At 40.3% G+C, this 21,397-nt stretch overlaps 3 protein-coding genes across 5 annotated transcripts in view; 1 reads left to right on the forward strand and 2 right to left on the reverse strand.

Moving 5' to 3' along the window:
- Window positions 1–4,319, reverse strand: part of osbpl10a (oxysterol binding protein-like 10a) — a gene marked incomplete at its 5' end in the record, with an annotated part of 14,136 nt that extends 9,817 nt beyond the window's left edge. Inside the window, one exon of the mRNA XM_079485012.1 lies at window positions 4,275–4,319. Coding sequence (XP_079341138.1) covers window positions 4,275–4,319 — 45 coding nt within the window. The remainder of the gene's footprint in view (window positions 1–4,274) is intronic.
- On the reverse strand, window positions 4,082–11,293 carry zdhhc3b (zDHHC palmitoyltransferase 3b). Its single transcript, XM_079484685.1, has 8 exons — window positions 11,174–11,293; window positions 9,213–9,442; window positions 7,356–7,696; window positions 6,463–6,587; window positions 6,260–6,356; window positions 5,982–6,063; window positions 5,725–5,855; window positions 4,082–5,495 (listed from the first exon to the last, which is right to left on the reverse strand). The coding sequence occupies exons 3-8, from the start codon at window positions 7,662–7,664 to the stop codon at window positions 5,337–5,339; spliced, it is 903 nt and encodes a 300-aa protein (XP_079340811.1). The 5' UTR covers window positions 7,665–7,696; window positions 9,213–9,442; window positions 11,174–11,293; the 3' UTR covers window positions 4,082–5,336.
- On the forward strand, window positions 10,821–20,740 carry ehmt2 (euchromatic histone-lysine N-methyltransferase 2). Of its 3 annotated transcripts, none has more exons than XM_079484682.1 (28): window positions 10,821–10,910; window positions 11,325–11,364; window positions 11,730–11,801; window positions 11,909–12,111; window positions 12,191–12,263; window positions 12,390–12,475; window positions 12,556–12,726; window positions 12,853–12,906; window positions 13,134–13,266; window positions 13,343–13,468; window positions 13,546–13,679; window positions 13,759–13,902; window positions 14,008–14,312; window positions 14,431–14,664; window positions 14,807–14,889; window positions 14,991–15,097; window positions 15,722–15,844; window positions 15,917–16,018; window positions 16,095–16,199; window positions 16,276–16,430; window positions 16,505–16,672; window positions 16,755–16,899; window positions 17,710–17,787; window positions 17,957–18,072; window positions 18,279–18,365; window positions 18,459–18,537; window positions 19,451–19,626; window positions 20,049–20,740. In XM_079484682.1, exons 1-28 carry the CDS (start codon window positions 10,884–10,886, stop codon window positions 20,227–20,229), a joined length of 3,507 nt encoding a protein of 1,168 aa, XP_079340808.1. In that variant the 5' UTR covers window positions 10,821–10,883; the 3' UTR covers window positions 20,230–20,740. The 3 variants fall into 3 exon arrangements, with proteins under 3 accessions (XP_079340808.1, XP_079340809.1, XP_079340807.1); XM_079484683.1 differs by having other exon boundaries at window positions 10,861–10,910; window positions 13,361–13,468; window positions 20,049–20,574; XM_079484681.1 differs by having other exon boundaries at window positions 10,904–11,238; window positions 20,049–20,574.
- The last annotated feature ends 657 nt before the right edge of the window (window positions 20,741–21,397 follow it).

Genomic DNA, 21,397 nt, shown 5'->3' on the forward strand with positions numbered 1-21,397 from the left:
CCTGGCGAAGGCTCTCCGTAGCTCGTGTTCATCTACTTACACCACTGTGACCACAACGGCATCCCAACTTCATTTCCTCTGTGAGCAAACATATTACTCAAAAACATTTTTGAAAGCTCTCACACAAATTTGCTCAAATTGTCTTAATCACCTTTATAAACAACACAGATTCTCACCAGTGTGGGTAAAATGTCTTATTCCAAGGCCACCAAAAGATCATCTGAATTGTGTAAAAACAACCTTCATCCAATATTGTGTGGTGAAAATGACCTTTAACAATTCTCTTTGTTTGATGTTTTTTTCCACCAGGCATTTCTGGGGCAGCTAATATTTGGAGAGAGCCACATTGCTCTGTGGTGGGTGGGCATTTCATTGACTCTCTCCGGTCTTCTGGTGCTACATCACACTTCACCGCACCTCACACAATCGCACGGCAACAAGAGAGACGACTGACGACAGATATCACTCCTGGTGAAAGTAGCGTTCATAATAACAAAACAATATTGTTTAGATTCAGCTTCCTGAAGACAGATTGAGGTTTTTTAATTGTTTGCTTCACTGCACCAAAGTTGCTGAGGTTCACTTTGAAACGTTCCTGATCTCACAAGTAAAAAATCATGCCAAACTCATGCCAAAGACGAATATATTGAAACGGTGCATAAATATGAATCGCTGTCGGTGTTAGAGATGAAACTCATTTGTGTCACATTCCAACATCAAAACTAAAAAACTATATTTTGCGTAAAAATGAAGACTATTAAGCACCTTTAAGAACTGTTGCACTGTTACATTGTTTTCATAATAATGAACGACAATAACGTCCAAATTCTCACTAAAATCATGCAAAAAATCATCTTGTTTTAATACACTTGTATGTTTTACTTTTAATTTCCTTCATAATGTAAAGTGCAAGGAAATCAATATTAATCTTAATGTTTTTCCATAGAAACCAAGTTTAACTTGGTTTTATAGTAAAAAGATTTAAATGTATATGGAAACATGGAAACTACACTTTTACTAGAGTAAATCCATGCTTTTCCTAAAGGTTCTCCATAAAAAGCAAGTCTTTCAATTAATAAAACACTACAAAATGTATTCAATTCACAACCTCTGGTCTGCATTTCCAGTTTCAGTGGACGGCAGCTGAACGTTCAGTCTTTCTGTTGTGATGTTTCACGACCTTCATGACATCACTTCCTCCTGAGCAGCGGTCAGAAAGCATGAAACACGACTTCGCTGCATGTACACTCATGAGCCTGAATGTTCTTCAACACTGTGATCTCTGTGTGTGTGGAGGATAACAGCGCAATAACAGCAAGAAACCTCTAACACGAGAAGATGATTTTTCACACATATCTTATGCATGCAGGCATCTGATGATGTGATATGAGACACGTTCTGTAGCCGTATGAATGAACACAAACCAACAGAAATCTCTTCTTCAGTCTCTTATACAGACCACCCATCTCCTGATAAATATGAAGAAAAAACAGGTCAAACCATATTAAAGTCAACATTTACATCTGCAATAGACATGTACAGTAGAAACAATGTGGGTCAAACCAGTTCAGAAGCGAAAAGCTGAAAGGACACGGACGGTATTACTGCAGCAGTTTGCCAGTTATTTACTGTAGATTTACATTTATTTAAGTTTGTTGGTTCCCAGAAAAAGTAATTTTATAGTTTTTTTTCTGTAAAGACTTCAGAGTTCATGTTTAATGTTCATTTATCTTTGAACTAACTGTTGCCAATAAATGAGATCAATATAAATCTACAGTAAGTTACTGGCAAACAGATGCATAACTACAGCAAATGTTTACAGTGTAGTTATTACATTTTTGATGAAAGATGATATTTTCTAATCATACCAAAAGAAAGAAAAATCACATATGATACATTTTTCATCTCAATTACTTCTAGACACGACCGAGATGAAATGAAGAGCAAAGGCAAACTTGCTCAATCTGTGTCTCGGATATCTCGCCAGAGAAAAAGGTGAATGTTAGAGTTTGAGAAGAGAAGTCAATGTGTCAAACCGAGCTCAGATTAGTCAAATCTGCAAACAAAAGTCAATATCATCTCAAATATGAACTCAAACATTTCTCATTAGATTGACTCAAATCCAGATTATTAATCTACATTCATTTAACACCTCCAGACTCTTCATGGGTTTCAACCTCAGTACATTCTCATTTTATTTCTCCTGAGCAATATAACATCCCTCTGCTTATTTCTAATAATGTTGACTTTAAAGTGGTTGGACTGGGTTTCTTCATCTAAGCATGGACCAGCCAGGAGCTAGAACTTAAAATGGTTTTGCAGGTGTGATAGAGAGAAGTTTTACTTCCTGTGAATTTCTTTGTTCTTCCTGTGTGCCGGGTCTCCCCCGGAGTCACCACTGTATAGTTGCATGAGACTCATAGAGCAGCCTGATGTGAGATCTTATCAAATAAATGGACCGAACGCATTTTGTGTGTCACATGGAAGTCTAGACATAATGCAATACACTTTCCTTACCCAACGTAACGTGTCATGATAAAGTCCCTGGCAATGTGAAGTTTCTCTGTGTTTAATGTTGACAACGTTCATTCTCCCTAATGCGTTTTATTATCATTTACACATCACATCCGAATTGAAGTTCTCATGAGGGTAATCTGACAATGAAATGCAGTTTTTGTTTGTAATTTATATAAATGACTTATAAAACAATTACGTGTTTAATAAAGCAAACAACTTAATGTCAGGGTTGATGTGATCATCTAATGATTCATTTCAATCTGTTTAAAAACACTGTGTGATAACTGTACTGTGTTAAACTGTATTGCACATGTATACAGGTTTACCATTATTTTTTCAATTAAATGTCAAGACAAATAACTCTGTTAAGTGATGAAATTATACTACAGTAGCAATCCATTAAAGTGTACATAGAGAAACATCAGTTACCATTGATTCTGTGTTTTTGTGATATCACAGAATGACGTAAAACATCATGTTTTCTCACAAAGAACTTACTGAGATGTTTGCGTGTGAACTAAAATCCAACCTAATGTCGACTACTGGACAAAAACTGTAAAAATCTATATTACACAATGTCAATTTCAGATAGACAATGTTATGCGATTAATCGTAATAATCTCTCACTCACCTGAATTTAACTTTATTTCAGGGAGAAACATTGATACTCAAATGCTTTTGGTGTATTTATGTATAATAGTAAAGATATTAAAACTTAGAAGTAACATGAATGGAAAAGTGGAAATTAGCTAGTGACGGGCTGTGCAATATATCGAAATATCGCACATGAATATCGCGATGGGTTGTGATAAATGAGTTAAATTCTTCGTAATCTTATGTATGGTCAAAGTTTTAGGTCGATTCGGACAGTATTGTATCTATCTGGCATGCGGATGTTAGTCAGGATATGCTTGCGTGAGCAGGACAGCGTCAATCAACAATGTGCGTCGCAAAGTGAAATGTGTTTTCATTATTTTTGTTTGAAAAAATGTAAGATTTGTTTGATGCAATAGTAAAACATGGCTGTTCACTTTCACAAGCTTTAGTGATGCTTTCTTTTCCCTAAAATAATGTGAAATATATGTTGGTTATAGAACTTCTGTAATATATCTTAATACAATTTAAATTGATTTTAGAAAAATAAATATCGTAAAGCATTTTTCCTCAATATCTCACAGCTCTATGACAAAGTAAAGTCATTTTTATGTTGTTTCATTTTATTTTTAATTCATTTTAATGTATCGTTATCTAAGTTTGTCCTGACAACTTATCTTAAGCATTCAGGTTTATACCTTTAGCTCATTAGAAACATGCGGTACATTCAAATGATCCTAAAACTCTTGTCTGACATGCATCTTGAGAAACAACCGGGTCATGAAGTTCACTTAAAAGTGAGCATGCACATCAGTCACTACCACAAATCCTGGTCAATGTAGCGCGATTCATTTCAGTTTTAAAAAATGACAGCAGGAATATGAGATCATCATTTTAGACATCTGAATCTGTGTGTGGTTTCATTCGTGTTGATTCACACAATCACAAAACCGGAGGTGACAAACACAAGCCTGGAAAAGAGAAATTTATTGAATTGACTTTCAAAGTGAAAGCACCGCCAAAAAAACACGATCAAAATTCAAGATATTCAAAATACATGCATAAAAAATCATTCACAAAAGACTGAAAAAGAAACCGAAGAAATGGAAAGTGAGCCCAAGAACGTGTGGAGAAGAACAAATTTCATTCTGTGAGACACACACCTGACTCCCCTCAAACCTCAGCAGCAGAGCATGATGGGAACTCATGGTAAATACTGATCAACCATCAAAACCAACACGCAATCCGTCACGTGCAGAGCTCTCTGTGGAGGTTTAATGCTTTATCACAGATTGTGCTGAAGGTTGAAATAACAAAACGAGAAAACATGTCAGATGTCACTCAGTATAATCCGCACAAGGTATCTGCTGGTCTGGAGTAGAAACAGGATTGTGACATCACGTGAACCTGAGATCATCCTGTGCTTTACAAACACAATGTTTGAATACTGAAGTAACACGGTCGGAGCATTTTCACGTGACGCTGAACCGGCAACTCTATTTAAGAATGAACGCTGTCAAGCATTCCCAATAAAATGTCTTTCTTGAAAAAGTAAAAACCTTAAAAGTAGAATGTCTGCGAGAATAGGATTAAAAATGTGCAGTTGTCATGAAAATCTTAAAGGTCCTGAAACTCAACGCTAAAGAGTTCTTGTAGTGATTCTTGGCTGATTTTCTGCAAGATACATTCATCCAAGTTGTGCGGTTTATAAGAAAAAAGATTCTTTCACGAAATGAGATTAGGCAACCGAAGCCTTCTCACACCCGTCGGCATCTTCATGTGCTTGATTTCTCTTTCAGCGAAGGCATTTCTTCATTGGTCAGTTAATATAAAAGGCCGCTTAAAAAGATAAACAGTGGAGTGACCGGCCCCAGCTGACGGGTCTGAAGGGCTGGAATAATCCTGTCAGCTTTAATATCACATTGCCAACATTTTTAACTTCTGTGGAATCTCATTCGGCGCTGTGTGACTGATCAACACGGTCTGTGATGCGATTTATAGAAACTATGATTATAGCTAAAAAAAAAAAATATTTTGTGAGGTGGTTGTCCGAGTCTAATGGCAGCGTCGCCCCTGAGTACATCAATGTCTCTTTGCACGGCCAGTTTTATTTGTACTGGACATGAGTGCAGGACGTCAGTGACGTCTTTGAGAAATAGTTACAGGCAGGAAAACAGAAGCAAACGCAGATTGTGACGTCAGTGTCGAGCTCTTCATGTGCCGTCTCACACCACATACTGGTAGAGATTGGCCTTCCCGTGATCGGGTGTGACGAACGGATTGAACCAGGCGATGGAGAACGGGTGACCGAACACAACTCTCAAATTCATCCACTTTGATTTCTTGACCCATCGTCTCTCCTCCTTCTTTAGCTGCTCGATTCCCTGAGGACCAAACACACAACACCACCATCTGTATTTCGTTTCATGGCTCATAATCAACAGACATGCAACACGCAAACATAAGTAATGTAAACAAATATAGATGTCCATTTACTTTCACACATTTTGCAACCATTAAAATGTAGGATTCATCGTTCATTTGGAGCTCAATAAGTTCCTGTTTTAAACATTTTTACACTATGATTAGGAAATTCAGGAGAAGTTCACTTACGGTCTCATCACTACAGATGGAGTGGACCTGCGTTCCAAACATCACCGCGGTGAAAATGAGGAAGAGGAGACCCTCAAAACACAAGAAGATGAGGAGGATGACCGTCGATGGAGGAGAGAAGTAACCGCACTCTGATGAGATGAGACGAGAACAGAATGAGACGGCGATGATGGCCAATCAAAAGTGAATTCACTGTCTGAGTCTCTCGCCCACCAAAACACCACCATCAGCTAATCATTAATCTGACCGTTACTTACTCGCCCAGTCTTCCTCAAAACAGAAGACAAAGTGAAAGGCCACCATGATGAGGGCATGAAGAGAAATCAGAGCAATGTACATCTGTGAAAGAAAGACCAACACACGCATGATGTCTGAAAAACAGTGAGAGCCGATGACAGAACTAAACCCTTTGGGCAGTGTTTGCTTGGGTCTATGTTCCCACAGATGGAGCATATACACCTCTACAAGAATACTTCAGTTTAAGACAGCAATATTCAATCTGATGTGTTTGTGAAGCCGTTGTGTTGAAACTCACAGTGAAAAGCACAAAATATTTCTGATTGCTTTCTCCGACACAGTTGTTCACCCACGGACAGTGATGATCCATCTTTCTGATGCAGCGTTTACACACACTTAAGACAACAAACACACACATACAGTGTTGAAGGCATTGTGTGTCTCGTGCACATCTCTATGGTGACTGTACAGTGTGTGTGTGTGTGTGTGTGTGTGTGTTACCTGCAGTGATGAGCTCTATCAGGTTTAATACTGCAGCATTTGGGACATTTGTAGACCACCTGTCCCGGCTTTAACTGTAGACTCTCAATGAACTCTTTAGTGGCGTTTCCCTTTGGAACAGCTCCCTGACATCAGAGAACAAATGGAAAGAGAAAATCTAAATACATTTAGACAGGAAACCATTTTCATTTCCCAATTAAATTTGTTTCTACAAAACTCTGTGGCTCCGTGTGGAAAAGTATTAAAGCCACAATATGTAAATTTGGACCGCAAGATGGTGCACTTTCAAAACAACAACAAAAGGCGAAGCTAAATGACGTTATGTAGGAGAGTGGAATTATGGGACATGTGGTTTTCACCATCCAGAGGCGCATGGAGATCCCGGACAAGTGAATGAATGCATTTTATTTGATGTCATTGTAATGAATTAGCTTGCAAGAAACGTCAAATGTAATGCTACGTAAGCCTGCGAATGATATGGGACTTTGTCAATTGCTTTGGTAGCGTAATGCTACACATCGTGCGGAGCAGCGGATATTAAGTCACTGATATGAGACAAATACAAGGGAGATGTTGAACATTATTTTAAATATGAATTTCACTGGATTTGCACATTCTTGGGAACATTTGGGATAATGTATGTATACAACTGCATGAAATATATCACACTGAGTAAGTGATTTGGGGATATTTCACAACAAAATTCTTCCATATTTTGGCTTTGAGGTTTAGTATTTAGGTTGTAAAATACGTTCTTATGCCTTTCTCGTGTCCATTTCAGCTGTTAATAAGCAATTCATGTTCAAACTACAGTAACACCAATGGCGTATGTTTGGGGATGGGGTCCTGTGTTTATTTGACCATAGGTCGACCGACACCTGTCTATCACTCACCGGGTCGGTACACATGGCTTTGAAGTGTGACGCCAGGGCGAGAACGGCCAGAGCGTTAAAGACAGCGCCGTTAAAGATGCTGTACAGCACGTTCTTCGCCGGCAGCAGCATTACAAACACAACGACAAACTCTGCGTAAAACACCAGCAGCCACGTGATGATACCACACACGATGCCGCAGCTGTCCCGGATGAACCACATGTCATCGGCCGAGGGGCCGCGCAGAGGCGGAGGGACGCAGTGCTCCGGCCGCAGATAACCAGCCTGGCGATCGATGTCCCGGCTGCGGTTAGCTGGGAAACTCTTCATTATTTCCAGCAGAACACAGCAGCCTCATCCTCCTGCACACAAACATCAGTACAGTCAACTACACACACGACTCATGACGTCACACTGATTCAGATCCAAATAACTTCCTGGTCATTCGTATTGTTGCAAAGCAGCATTACTGTAAATACTGTCTGCCAAACACCCCAGATGATGGCGAGACACCACTCTTCAGATGAAAGTAGATTAAGTAAAAGATCTATGTTAAACAGAAAACTAGAATATTCAATGATAAAGTCATAAAGCAGGTCATGCAAATAAGACACAAGATTAGAGTCGGCCGCTATCTGCATTAACACACGTGACCATTGATATCAGATGTATTTTACTGTACACACAAAAATACAGCAAGAGGTCATAAGAAAAGATGTAAAAGCATTTAGTTTTGTAACAGGGACTAAACACTATATACACCCACCCCTGAAAAATATTAATAAATAGCATCATGAACCCTTCCATTAAACGCATTAAAAAGCTCCTTTATGTTGTGTGTTTATTCCAGCAGGACTTAATGGTCCAACGCACTTTACCAGTAAAGACCAACAGATCACATTAATATTTTCATTAAAAGAAATATAATTATCATTATAAATATTAAATCAGTTTGAATTTCTGTGATGGTTTCTATAGTTTCTTTTAGCAGAGACATGACACACACGCAAGATAATCAATTATATATACAGGCTGTACACTACACAACACACAGACCACACACGTGCACACACACACACACACACACACAGAGATAAACAGACACACACACACACGCACACACAGAGACACACACACAACAGAGAGACACACACAGAGAGAGACACACACACACACACACACACACACACACAACACACAGACACACACACACACACACACACAGAGAGATACAGAGAGATACACACTCACAGACACAAACAGAGACACACACACACAGAGAGATACACACACACACACACACACACACACACACACACACACACACACAGAGAGAGAGACAGAGAGAGACAGAGAGATACACACACACAGATACACACACACACACACACATAACACAGACAGACAGACAGACACACACACAGAGAGAGATACAGAGAGATACACACACACACACACACACACAGAGATGGAGATACACACACACACACACACACACACACACAAACAGAGACACACATAACAGAGACACACATAACACAGACACACACATAACACAGACACACACATAACACAGACAGACAGACACACACACACACACACACACACACACACACACAGACAGAGAGAGAGATACAGAGAGATACACACACACACACACACACACACACACACACACACACACACACACACATAACATAGACACACATAACACAGACACACACATAACACAGACAGACAGACAGACAGACACACACACACACACACACACACACACACACACACACACACACACACACAGAGAGACAAACAGAGACACACATGACACACATGACACAGAGACACACATGACACACACAGACAGACAGACACACTCACCGTGTTCTTGAGTTTGTCGAGCAGCGCGTGTGATTCAGATGTGTCTCTCTCTCTCAGATTAAATGATGATCTTGTGTGTATTTCTTCAAGTGTTGTTTGATTTCGTATGAAACGTTCCGTCTGTTTCGGCAGATGAGGCGCGAGAACCAGGAAGTATCGGTCTCACACACACCCTGAAGGGTCCATGCTTCCGGTCTCTCCCATTACATTACAATGTAAAAGTCCTAGCACTTAAAATCGGCATGGAATGAAAAAAACGATTCAAGTGTGATCTTTAATGAAAAACGTTCCTCTCGAAACGACTTGACTTCAGTTAATTTAGACCACGTTTTCTCTCTGTGTGAATTTTTTGTAAAGCCTTTTTTGGAGAGATGTTCAAGAATGGTTGCTATCCAGGGAGATTTTGATTCCACCGATTGACGTGATGAAGGTTAAATTTGGGTTGTACGCTGAGAATAAACATTTGGATTTGATTCCTCCATTTTTTATTTGTTTGGCAAAATATTTTATTTATAAATGTAGGTATTATAAATCCAAACCAAACTTTATGCAATGATTGATCGAAGTCAAAAAAGGTATATAAAACTTTAGAAGGGAATAAATACGAAAGCCCTTTCTGTGATTTCAATGTTAGAAGAATTTAAGTTAATTTGAGAGAGCCTCTGTTTAGAATTGTTTTATTTTTCTTCCTTTTATTATTTTCATTGTTTCCGTATGTTTATTTTATCTATTTATGTTTGCGTGTTCAAGCTGTTCTTATTTAATACGTACGATGTAAGCTCAACCTGAAGATAGAGATTTATATATGTAAAGTGGTATGTGTGCCTTTTTGTCTGTAATTGTTTAGCAATAAAAATAAAACGTCTTCACTTCTGGTCACGAGGGCGGGGCTAAAAGTTCAAATCTTTCACCGTTTAACGATCCAATCAATTGTCGTGGACGAAAACTAGCCCCGCCCTACATTTTCTTTTCAGTTTTAATGCATCCGATGCATTTAATGCATTACGTAGGTAAGTAATAGCTAAATGTGATACATTTTTTATTTATTGAAGATTTATTGTTTAGTTTATTTATTGTTTATTGTCTAGGGTTTAAGATTTTGAGCGTCACTTAAACCAACTGAGTGTTACGCAAAGCCCAAATAACGTGACCTTCCACATAATTGGTCAATTTAAGTACAACTTAAAGTCATAGTTCACCCAAAAAAGGAAATTTCCGTCATCATTTACTCACCCTCATGAAATACATACCTGTATAAAAGATATTTGTAATGTTAGTAATTTTCAGTTCTGTGACATCATTGACTGCAATAGTAGAAAAAAATGAATGGTAGTTAAAGGTGCCCCAGAACTGTATGTGTTCCTAAATTCTTCCCAATATCTCACTTACACAACACAACAAAATACACAATAATGTTTTCCTGCTATGGTAGTGGATAATGTCACGGAATTTAAAATTGCTAACATTCTTACAAATATCTCTCTTTGTGTTTAACAGAGCAAAGAAATGTATACAGGTTTGAAACAACCTGGGGCGAGTAAATAAAGACAGAATTTACAGTTTTGGGTGAACTATCCCTTTAAGTATTTTGCGAACGAAGCTGTGTGTGGGACTTTTATTCTAAAGTGAATCGCTAGCTGTCGCTCCTCACGTCATGCGTCATCACGCAACATGTCGGCAGCTGAGCGAGCGCGCGAGGTGAGCGCACAATAAAACACAATAAAGTACAACAACAACAAAACAACACAACACGCGTTTGCATTTGTATGCCTGTCGTATTATAAATGCACATTTCTAATGGAGGGTACAAAATCATACATGTTCGTTTAACGCTTTAATGATAACGTATGGCTTTTATGCATGCTAGTGCATTGCAGCATCACACGTTTAAATGCACGATTTACATGCAGCGTGCTTTGCAGTAACGTTAGCTGTTTATAATAATAAATACATGAAGTTACCAGATGGTCTGTTGCATGAAGTCCGGATGCACATCAGATGTAACCGGTTGTATGTTGAGATTCGTGTATGTAAGGTCTCCGTGCTCTTCTCCTCTAAACTTGAGTTCATCTCTTGAGAGTTTCGTGTGAAGTCTTGTGCATGTTTTTACAGAACACATCAGACTCAAGCTCTTCCCCCTCCAGCCATGAAGGTGAGAATATCATCACAGAACATTACAGTCATGTCTGATTTATAAAGATGCACAATGGATCAGCCCTGGCCAATATTGCTTGTTTAAAGATTCTCCCTTTTGCTTCGATAATGTCAGGACTCTGTTTGAACTGAAAGTTGTCTTTATGGATGGTTTAATTGTTTTACTCTCGTTCTTTATATAGTATAGGAGTTATGATTTTACTTTAAAAGTTATTATTTTACAAGAGCGTCTTTGCTTAAAATGTATTTGTATTTATTTACAATGTGTCGTATTGGTATAACAGTGTTCATTTTACAGGGTCCAAAGCAACTAATTGGTTTTTTATTTCTCTTAACGGTGCTCTTGTTTTGTGCTGTTTTCAGAGTCGATGTCTATAAAGGGAAAACAAACTGAAGATGAGGGGCAGGCTGCCACCTCCAGTAAAGCTTTAGCAGGCGAGTCTTTAAAATGAACGCGTAGTGTCCAATATGGCAAAGTACTCATCAACATTTTCAAGCAATAAAGAGAGTAAAAAATGAAATATTTTCTTTCCTTTTTACAGGCAGTAGTGTAAAATCTCCCAGCTCTATCATATCATCTCCATCTTCAGCGTCTGGCAGAGCCAAGATGAGCGTCTGTGGTCCAAGCAGTAAGACGGCTCCATCTTCATCTTTCTCCTCATCGTCCACAGTTCTGTCTCCAGCAACCCCCCCACCCAAAATCCACCGCGCTCGCAAGACCATGAACAGACCTCCGTTTCCACAGGTGAGCACCCGCTTTCATGAAATCGCTTGTTGTGATGGTGATGTCAGATGGATGTAACTCCTCTGTTTTCCTCCGTCAGGTGAAGTCTTTAGAGTCCACTATTCTAGCATCTACACCTGAGAAACTTCTCATCAGCAGTAAAACAGACACAGGTGCTCCTCTCTAACTAAATATCACTCATTACACTAAACATCTCACAATCCTATGTTAATCTTTGTTCGCAATTCACATTGTTTCGTGCTAGTAAACTTTGGGCTGTATTGCACATTTTGTTGTAGGAAAGAAGCGTAAAGTAGTGTTGGATTCAGATGACACAGCGCCCCCTCCAGGAACTCCAGAGAAGGTCTGCAGGCCGCATTCAGAGGTGAGCGTAGCCTCCAGCAAGAACAGCTCTGTCGTTTTGACAATATAAGATCGTCTTCTAAACGTTATTGTTTGTGTTAGCCTCAGCTGACTGTGTCTCCAGTGATGGAGAAGGTGGAGCCAGTTGCCATGGCGACTAAAGAGCACAGTGGTGTTTGGCTGGAGGATCTTGATGACGAGGCAGATGAGGAAGATTTCCACCTGCTGTACAACACGTATTCTGGAGACGATATGATTTACTCGGACAGTAAGGTAAACTTGCTCTCTCTCTCTCTCTCTCTCTCTCTCTCTCTCTCTCTCTCACTCAGTTTGACTCTGAGAAGGTGCAAATCTATCTACAGCTGCAGATGTGAGATTTGATTATGTTGATTTTTGTAGTCAGAAGACGGGATGGCAGATGAGCAACAGGAGACGGAGCATCTCTCTGAACATGTGAGTGTCCATACCGTAACACACACCTGTTGGTTCACGTTCACGTTAAGACACAATAACCAACTGCGAGTGTCAGACAGCCCGTGTTACTCGTACTGTAGTACAAAGAAATTGTAGTAAAACTATATTCACTGCACAACACGTACGCTCTCTAGAAATGTTTTAAGAAAGTTTGATAGTTGGAGTGTTTACTGTAGTAACGGGTGTAATGTTTCTTGCACTTTCAGAGCTCTGAATCCGACCGGCCCCTCGCTGCTTACAAGAAAGCGGGTGGCGAGAGAGGCGAGTCGCCATGGAAACGACAAGGAAAGGGTAAAGGAAGAGACAGACCCCCTGCTGGAGACACAGATGTTGATAAAGGTGAGAAAGCACACAGGTGTGTGTTGGCGAGGTTGAGGGGATGTGCTGATGATGCAGCTGTGGTTGTGCACGTCAGGTGTTGATTCTGCCGCAGCAGGTGTTGCGACCGCAGCTACAGCGAGCAAGACAGACTACACTGAAGTTCCTCTGGATTCTCTGGACATTTCCGCGGCCGACAGTTTCTCTCACTCTCCAAACGCAGGTGTGTGTTTGTCAGATGTTAATGAGATGAATAATCATCAAGGTTAGATCTGAGTCAGATCTGAATGTGGTGTGTAGACGGGAGCGATGCGGAAACGGAACGTCTGGAGGAGCTTCCTCTGTGTAGCTGCAGGATGGAGGCGCCGCGCGTGGATGGATTCGGTTCACGCTCCGGTCGAACATGCATGGCCATAGAAAGCGTCAACGGAGAGGTGTGTGTTCACAGTGCTGACTGCGATAATAATTTCAATGTGAGAGATTCATCCGCCTGGATTTTGATGTGTGTTACAGTTGGTTGGCTGCACCAATGTGATCGTGAAGGGCGAGACGATGCGTCCGTCCAGCCGCGTGTCTCTCATGGTGTTGTGCGAGACACATCGCTCTCACATGGTCAAACATCACTGCTGTCCAGGCTGTGGATACTTCTGCCTGTCTGTAAGATCAAAAGATTCTGTTTGCTTAATAACAATTAAAAAAACACAATTATACACTATGGAATCATTGTTAGTAAACCTTGCCAATCTATTTTGTTCGGTTCAGGGAACGTTTCTTGAATGTTGTCCGGATGTGCGCATCACTCATCGTTTCCACCGCGGATGCGTGTCTGTGCTGGGTGGTGGGCGGAGTCGAGGAGGAGCGGGCGTCGGCCTGCTTTTCTGTCCTCACTGCGGTGAAGATGCTTCAGAGGCCCGTGAGGTCACCATCCCCACAGCGCCTCCTTCAGGCAGTAACGTGGTGATGGCGAGCGCGTCATCCACCACGGCCACGCCTTCCCTGCTCCCGTCTGCCCTCGCTGTGACGTCACGGATGCTGAACAACGAGAAGAGAAGCGGAGATCCAATCAAGTGAGAGATGCATTATTTTATTCTTCAGAATGCACAGGGAAAGAGTATCCGGTGTTCAGCGATTGAACGACTTTACATTTATTCATCGTCGTATTTGTCATTTTTATGTAATCGTAAGTGCGAGGATGCGTTGTCGTGGAGATGTCAGAAAGGGGGCGGACCTACAACCTCCCAATGGCACTCCAGGAGGAGGTGGGGCAGGGGATCCGGTTGCGCTGGGCGATAGCGGTGTAGACAGCGTGGGACCATCACTTGTCCTGCCCAACGGGAAGCCGATCTGTCCCAGTGCACTTCCACCTGGAGACCAAAGGGCGGCGCTACATAGAGCAATTCTCACACAGGATGCAGAGAGGTGACGCATCCCTTCACTAGCTTACTGCATACTTTGCAGTACACTGTCTAGTGTTTGTTTAATTAACAGTGTGGTCTAAAGCAGTGCGCACTTTTTTTGTATACTACTTTGTTTGATTGGTGGTTTGTTTTCATTTGGGCAGGAGGAAAAAGTTGCGCTTTCACCCACGTCAGCTCTATCCAGCGGCCAAACAGGATGAAGCTCAGCGTGTTCTGCTCATGCTCAGTATGTGCCTGTACAGTCCTAAACACAAGCACACATGTTTTAAGCACACGTTTTAAACTCAGATGAAGTGTTTACAGTCTCTCTCTCTCTCTCTGTGTCAGTGGAGGGCATCGATCCATCGTATCAATCGGACTCTCAGAACAGGCGTTGTGCTCTTCATGCGGCCGCTCAGAGAGGCCTGTTGGAGATCTGTTACCTGCTTGTACAGGTGAGACTTGTTCGAATAATACAACAACACATCTTTATTGTCCACCGAGGTGAAAATTTGTAAGGAGAGCTGAGAATTTTAAAACCGGGGTTGTCTCGTAGGTGTAAATCGCTGTGAGCTTCTCATGAAATATATTCTGTATTTCCAGAAAAGTGTCCAAGAATGTGCCATGTTTACATTTGTCATTAAAGGCGTAGTATGGTAATTGTGCCGCTAGAGGGCGCACATTCAAAATTCACGGCAACGTAGCTTGATGACGCAGTGAAGGAGTGTTAAATGAAGGGAACTGTCATCTGTCACAGACCGTGTTCTTGGTTTAAATGTCAATTACCTTACGATTTACAATTAGTACATTTGGGATATAGTAAATACTCAACTGAAACAAATATATCACTGGCCTAGTGGTTTTGGGATATTATATTGCAAAAATGTTACATACTGTGCCTTTAATGTGATTTTAGAATGGAATTCACTGTGATTGATTATGGCGATTCACACCTATCGTACTATTGCTCTTGTATGACATGTCGCTTATTGCTCCCTCAACTCTTTGTAAGTCGCTTTGGATAAAAGCATCTGCTAAATGTAAATTAATTCTTAATTTTGGCTTGTGTTTCATTTTAGGCTGGCGCTAAGGTGGACGCCCAAGATAAGACTCTGAGGACCCCTCTGTTAGAGGCCATAGTGAACAATCACGTGGAGGTGGTGAAATATCTGATCCAGAGCGGAGCTTGTGTTTATCACGCTGTGAGTCACACACAAACACACAAGCGATTGCTGTCTCTCTTTTGAGCTGAAACTCACGTGTGTGTCGTTCAGGAGGAGGACGGGTCCACTGGCCTTCATCACGCTGCTAAACTGGGAAATCTGGAGGTTGTGACCCTGTTACTGAGCACTGGACAGGTGGACATTAACGCACAGGTGGGGATCACACTTTCTGAATCTGGTACTGTGGAAGTCTGCTGTGTGTAATCCTTCATGTGTCTGTGTGTTGTAGGACAGCGGAGGCTGGACGCCCGTCATCTGGGCAGCTGAACACAAACACATGGACATCATCCGAGCGCTGCTGAACAGAGGAGCGGACGTCACGCTCCGAGATAAAGTGAGTTACTCAGACATCATACAGCGTTTGTGTAGCGTCAGTGTTTGTTTGTGTCATTGTCTTTCTGTGTGGTCAGGAAATGAACGTTTGTCTGCACTGGGCGTCGTTTGCGGGCAGTGCTGAGATCACAGAGCTGGTTCTGAATGCCGGGTGTCCTCTGTCGACTGTGAATCTACATGGAGACACACCGCTACACATCGCCGCGCGAGAGGGCTTCATCGACTGTGTCACGTGAGTCATGATGGCGTAGAAAGAAAAAGTGCCACACTGCGTTTGTGTCTAACAGGGCTGTCTTTTCATTTCAGTTTGTTTCTTTCACGGGGCGCTGACATTGACATTATGAATAAGGAGGGAGACACGCCCCTCTCTCTTGCTAGGCCTGATACGCCAGTCTGGGTGGCGCTCCAGATAAATAGGAAGTTGCGAAGAGGAATAGCCAATCGTGTCGTACGCACGGAGAGGATCATATGCAGGTCAGTGTCTGGGATTTTTTAAATATTTTTTTATGTTCTAATGTAAATGCAATCTGACAGCGTGTGTGTTTCTTTTGTGTAGTGATGTGGCACAAGGGTACGAGAACGTCCCCATCCCGTGTGTAAACGGCGTGGACGATGAGGGCTGCCCGTCTGATTACAAATACATTGCAGAAAACTGCGAAACATCTGCGATGAACATCGACCGCAACATCACACACCTGCAGGTACAACCAGACACAAAACAGAATACACAACACTACACACACAACACTGCAGTAAACATGCAACATTACAAACAACACAATTCTAAAGTACAACCCCAAAACAGAAAAAGTTGGGACAAAGTCTTACACGACTACAGTACACACAACACAACACTGCACACACACACACACAACATGTAACACACAACACAGTTCCAGAGTACACACACAACATGTAACACTACACACAACACAGTTCCAGAGTACACACACAACATGTAACACTACACACAACACAGTTCCAGAGTACACACACAACATGTAACACTACACACAACACAGTTCCAGAGTTCACACACAACATGTAACACAATACTTAAGGACACACATAACACAACAAACACACACAAAACTGAAGTAACCACACGACATGCAACATTACACACAACACAATTCTACAGAACATGCAAAACACTACACACATACAGCTCTAGTGTACACACACACAACACTGCAGTAACCACACGACATGCAGCATTACACACGCACACAGTTCTGGAGTACACACACACAACATGTAACATTATAATTCTAGAGTATACACACAATATGTACTGTAACTCAATACTGCAGTACATACACACACAATACTACAGTACACACACAACATAATACTACTGTACACGCTAAACACTGCAATTCACACAACACAATACTACTTCACACACACACAACACTGCAATACACACAACAAGATACTAGAGTACACACAGAAGTGTGTAGTTGTGTAAAGGGCAATGTGATATCATTGTGTGTGTTTGTGTATTTCAGCACTGCAGTTGTACAGATGACTGTTCCTCCAGTAATTGTCTCTGTGGTCAGCTGAGCATCCGCTGCTGGTATGACAAGGTAACAGCTCAAACTCCACTGAAAGTGTTTCTGTTCTTCTATTAGATAAATAAAGAACAATGTGCTCAAGTTACCTGTCTTCCATCCTCAGTGTATTTACTGTATTTCTCAACTGAGATGTTTGTGGTCATGTGCGGTGTATAATCCATGTGTACTTTATTCCCGTCAGGATCACCGTCTGCTCCAGGAGTTTAATAAAATCGAGCCTCCTCTCATCTTTGAATGTAACATGGCCTGTTCCTGCCACAAAACCTGTAAGAACAGAGTCGTACAAGCTGGAATCAAGTAAGACCATAAATATACACTATATTTGATTAAATAATACATTTGATATACAGTAAACAAGCCGACGTACACCAGTGACCGGGTCAAACTGAGTCGTGTGCTTTTCATTATAAATCGTCTGTGTTCAATGGTTTTTGCATGTCAAATGAATCACGGTTTATTTTCAGGATGATGGTTTTGCATAAATGTGTGTGTGTTTGTTGTAGGGTTCGTCTGCAGTTGTATCGCACAGAGAAGATGGGTTGGGGTGTCAGAGCCCTTCAGGATATCCCACAAGGGAGTTTCATCTGCGAGTAAATATCGCTCATCTTTTTGTCCTGTAATGTTGTAAACAGACGGTCAGTAAATTGTACAGTAAACATGCGTGTTTTTATAACCGTTCACAGGTATGTTGGTGAGCTCATCTCTGATGCTGAGGCTGATGTTAGAGAAGACGATTCGTACCTCTTCGATCTGGATAACAAGGTGTTGTGACATCTCACATTCTAGACAGATTGTAAAGGTTCATTCGCATTAAAACCGTCACAAGAGAATGCAAAATTTACTCTTGATTGTGGCTGCAGTTTTTGCCAGAGGGGATCTGGTATCCCCTGGTTAGTCCTGTTTTCCCTCTGAGGTTTTTTTCTCCTCCAATGGAGTTTTGGGTTCCTCGCCACCGTTTGTATACTGTTTTGCACTGTTTGCCTGGCCGGGGGGCTGCTAGAATTTTATAGTTTTATTTAATGAACACTGCATATAGGAATTTATAGTGTGTCTGATATTTGACCTGTGTTTTGACTTCCATAACCTTTTATGTTTTGCTTATAGACAATGTTTTATGTACAGCTGCTTTGTAACAATGAAAATTGTCAAAAGCGCTAAATAAATAAAGCTGACTTGACTTGATTGTAAAAAGCCAATAAAAACAGATCAGATGCATGATGTGCTTTACAGATCTATTAAATCAAAGACACTGGAAAAAACGACTTTCTTACGTAGTATTTTTGGCTTGTTTTCCAGTAAAATTCTTGAATGAATAGGCATTTTCTTAATGATGAAAATGACCTTAGAAAATAAGTGCTTGTTGTTAGAAATATTCACTGAAATATCACCTTTTGATCTTCAAGAAAATGCATCTTGATTCAAATAATTTTAGACATTTGTACTGGAAAACAAGACAACAATTCTAAGTAAGAAAGACTTTTTCGCAGTGTGTGTGTTCAATATATTACCGTAGAACAGAACTAAAATATAGAAGTTTCTGTACGCAGATTTTTGTCTGAAACACTAAAGTAACTCTTTTAAAAGGTGTTTGGAAAGTTGTTTAATTTGAACATCAATGAAAACATATTTGTGCTGAAATGTGTTGATGAAACTCTGTTCGCTGATCTTTACGCAGGACGGTGAGGTGTACTGTATCGACGCCCGTTACTATGGTAACATTAGCCGCTTTATAAACCACCTGTGCGATCCCAACATCATCCCCGTGCGAGTGTTCATGCTGCATCAGGACCTGAGGTTTCCTCGCATCGCCTTCTTCAGCTCCAGAGATATTTTCACCGGACAGGAACTGGGGTGAGCTGTCATAGAAAGACCAACTCAATACACAAAGAGTTTAAGGACGTTCCACATATAGGCGTCGAAATTATAGAAATAAAAGTACAAAAAAACTGGAATTAAGGATTGGTAAGAGGGTTAAATTGCTGGGCAGATGCCGTCCACGCTACAATTTGTGTGAAAATAACAAAACGGTATTTTAAGTTCATAATTAAAGATTGTCAGAATTACATAGTTTTAAGATGAAGACACATTATAGATTTGTATTTAGTTTTATTAGATGTATAGATAGTTTTTATGTCTATAGTTACTATTTATGGAAAATGTCTATTGTTCCAGTCACTGTATTTAATTGCTTTATGATTTCATGACTTTATGACATCATATTCCCGTCAGGATCAAGTTTTACGATACAGCGTGTTACTGATTCTCTCTGTTAGGTTTGATTACGGTGACCGTTTCTGGGACATAAAGAGCAAGTATTTCACCTGTCAGTGCGGTTCTGAGAAATGCAAACACTCGGCGGAGGCCATCGCGCTGGAGCACAGTCGTCTGGCCCGTCTGGAGGCCTGTCCTGAACCCGCTGCTGAAACCACACCTCCTGTGTTAGGACACTCCTGAAACATCACAGACACTCCATGTTTTCATGACAGACGCACACATTTACGGTCCACACATTAAAGACACGACGAGCTTGTATGTCGTATGAAGGTGAACATTCAGGTGTTTGTAGCTTTGAAAGATTTCCAGCCTGAGAGGAGAGAAAATTATGTTTTGTAGAGGCCTGTATCATACCACACAAATGCTCTTTTCAGAAGTCCACCGGGAAACTGTATTCAAATTTGAACCAGAAGAGGATCGATCATGAAACCAATAATGAGATTATGTTTGTTTGCTTTTTATATGTGAATTTGTTTTAATAAACGCTGTTTGATATAGAAAATAATCTGTTCAGATATGATACTGAAAACAATCCACCATGGTAATTATTATCATTCTCTCAAAATGTTGTATTTACTGCAATAATTGTTATTCTTGTGAAACAAAATTATGCAAACCTCTAGGGTTATTAGTGCTATGGTGCAGTGATGGAGGCACGGAGGATTATGTAACTGTTCATATCATTCATTTTTATATTTATTATTTTATATACTGCAAAAATTACTTTCTTACTTAGTATTTTTGTCTTGTTTTCAGTACAAATGGCTAACAATTCATGAATCGAGATGCGTTTGCTTGTTGAGCAAAAATACCTAAGAAAATAAGTGTTGTTGTTAGAAAACAAATATGAAATTTTAGTGAATTTGTGCTTAAAACAAGCAAGAAAAATGCCAAAGGGGTTAGAAAAATAATCTTGAATTTAGTGACTAAGTAAAAGGTTAACCTTAATCCACATTGGCATTTTTCTTGCTTGTTTTAAGCACAAATTCACTAAAAATGTCATATTTTCTTGTCTTGTTTTTCGCAGTCATTTTTTGCAGATCTATTAAATCAAAGATTTAATCTTTGATTTTTAACTGAAGAGTAACTTCAATGAAATTATCAGAAACACAAGAGGTGCGTTAAGTGCTTTACTAAAATATGCTCAATTATAAAAACAAATGGTAAATTATTCATCGCATGTTTTTATTGAAATCGTATTTTAATTATTAATGGCAATAAGGCAACGCAAACCAAAAGTTATTTTAAGAGTTTCAGCAGTTTCGGAGTTGATAAACGTAGTTTATTTTTAAAATCACATCACGCAATATTGAAAAACGAATTATATTTATTTGTGTTTCTTATATTT

The sequence above is a fragment of the Barbatula barbatula genome, assembly GCF_947034865.1.
Source record: "Barbatula barbatula genome assembly, chromosome: 21".
NCBI lineage: Eukaryota > Metazoa > Chordata > Actinopteri > Cypriniformes > Nemacheilidae > Barbatula > Barbatula barbatula.

Coding starts and splice junctions, on each gene's coding strand:
- zdhhc3b (XM_079484685.1), bottom strand. CDS start 7,664: ATGAAGAGTTTCCCAGCTAACCGCAGCCGGGACATCGATCGCCAGGCT. Junction 6,588..7,355: donor AAGCCATGTGTACCGACCCG/GTGAGTGATAGA, acceptor CTCTGATGTCAG/GGAGCTGTTCCAAAGGGAAA. Junction 6,064..6,259: donor AATATTTTGTGCTTTTCACT/GTGAGTTTCAAC, acceptor TTTCTTTCACAG/ATGTACATTGCTCTGATTTC.
- ehmt2 (XM_079484681.1), top strand. CDS start 11,104: ATGCACGATTTACATGCAGCGTGCTTTGCAGTAACGTTAGCTGTTTAT. Junction 12,264..12,389: donor CAGCAGTAAAACAGACACAG/GTGCTCCTCTCT, acceptor ATTTTGTTGTAG/GAAAGAAGCGTAAAGTAGTG. Junction 12,476..12,555: donor TCTGCAGGCCGCATTCAGAG/GTGAGCGTAGCC, acceptor TGTTTGTGTTAG/CCTCAGCTGACTGTGTCTCC.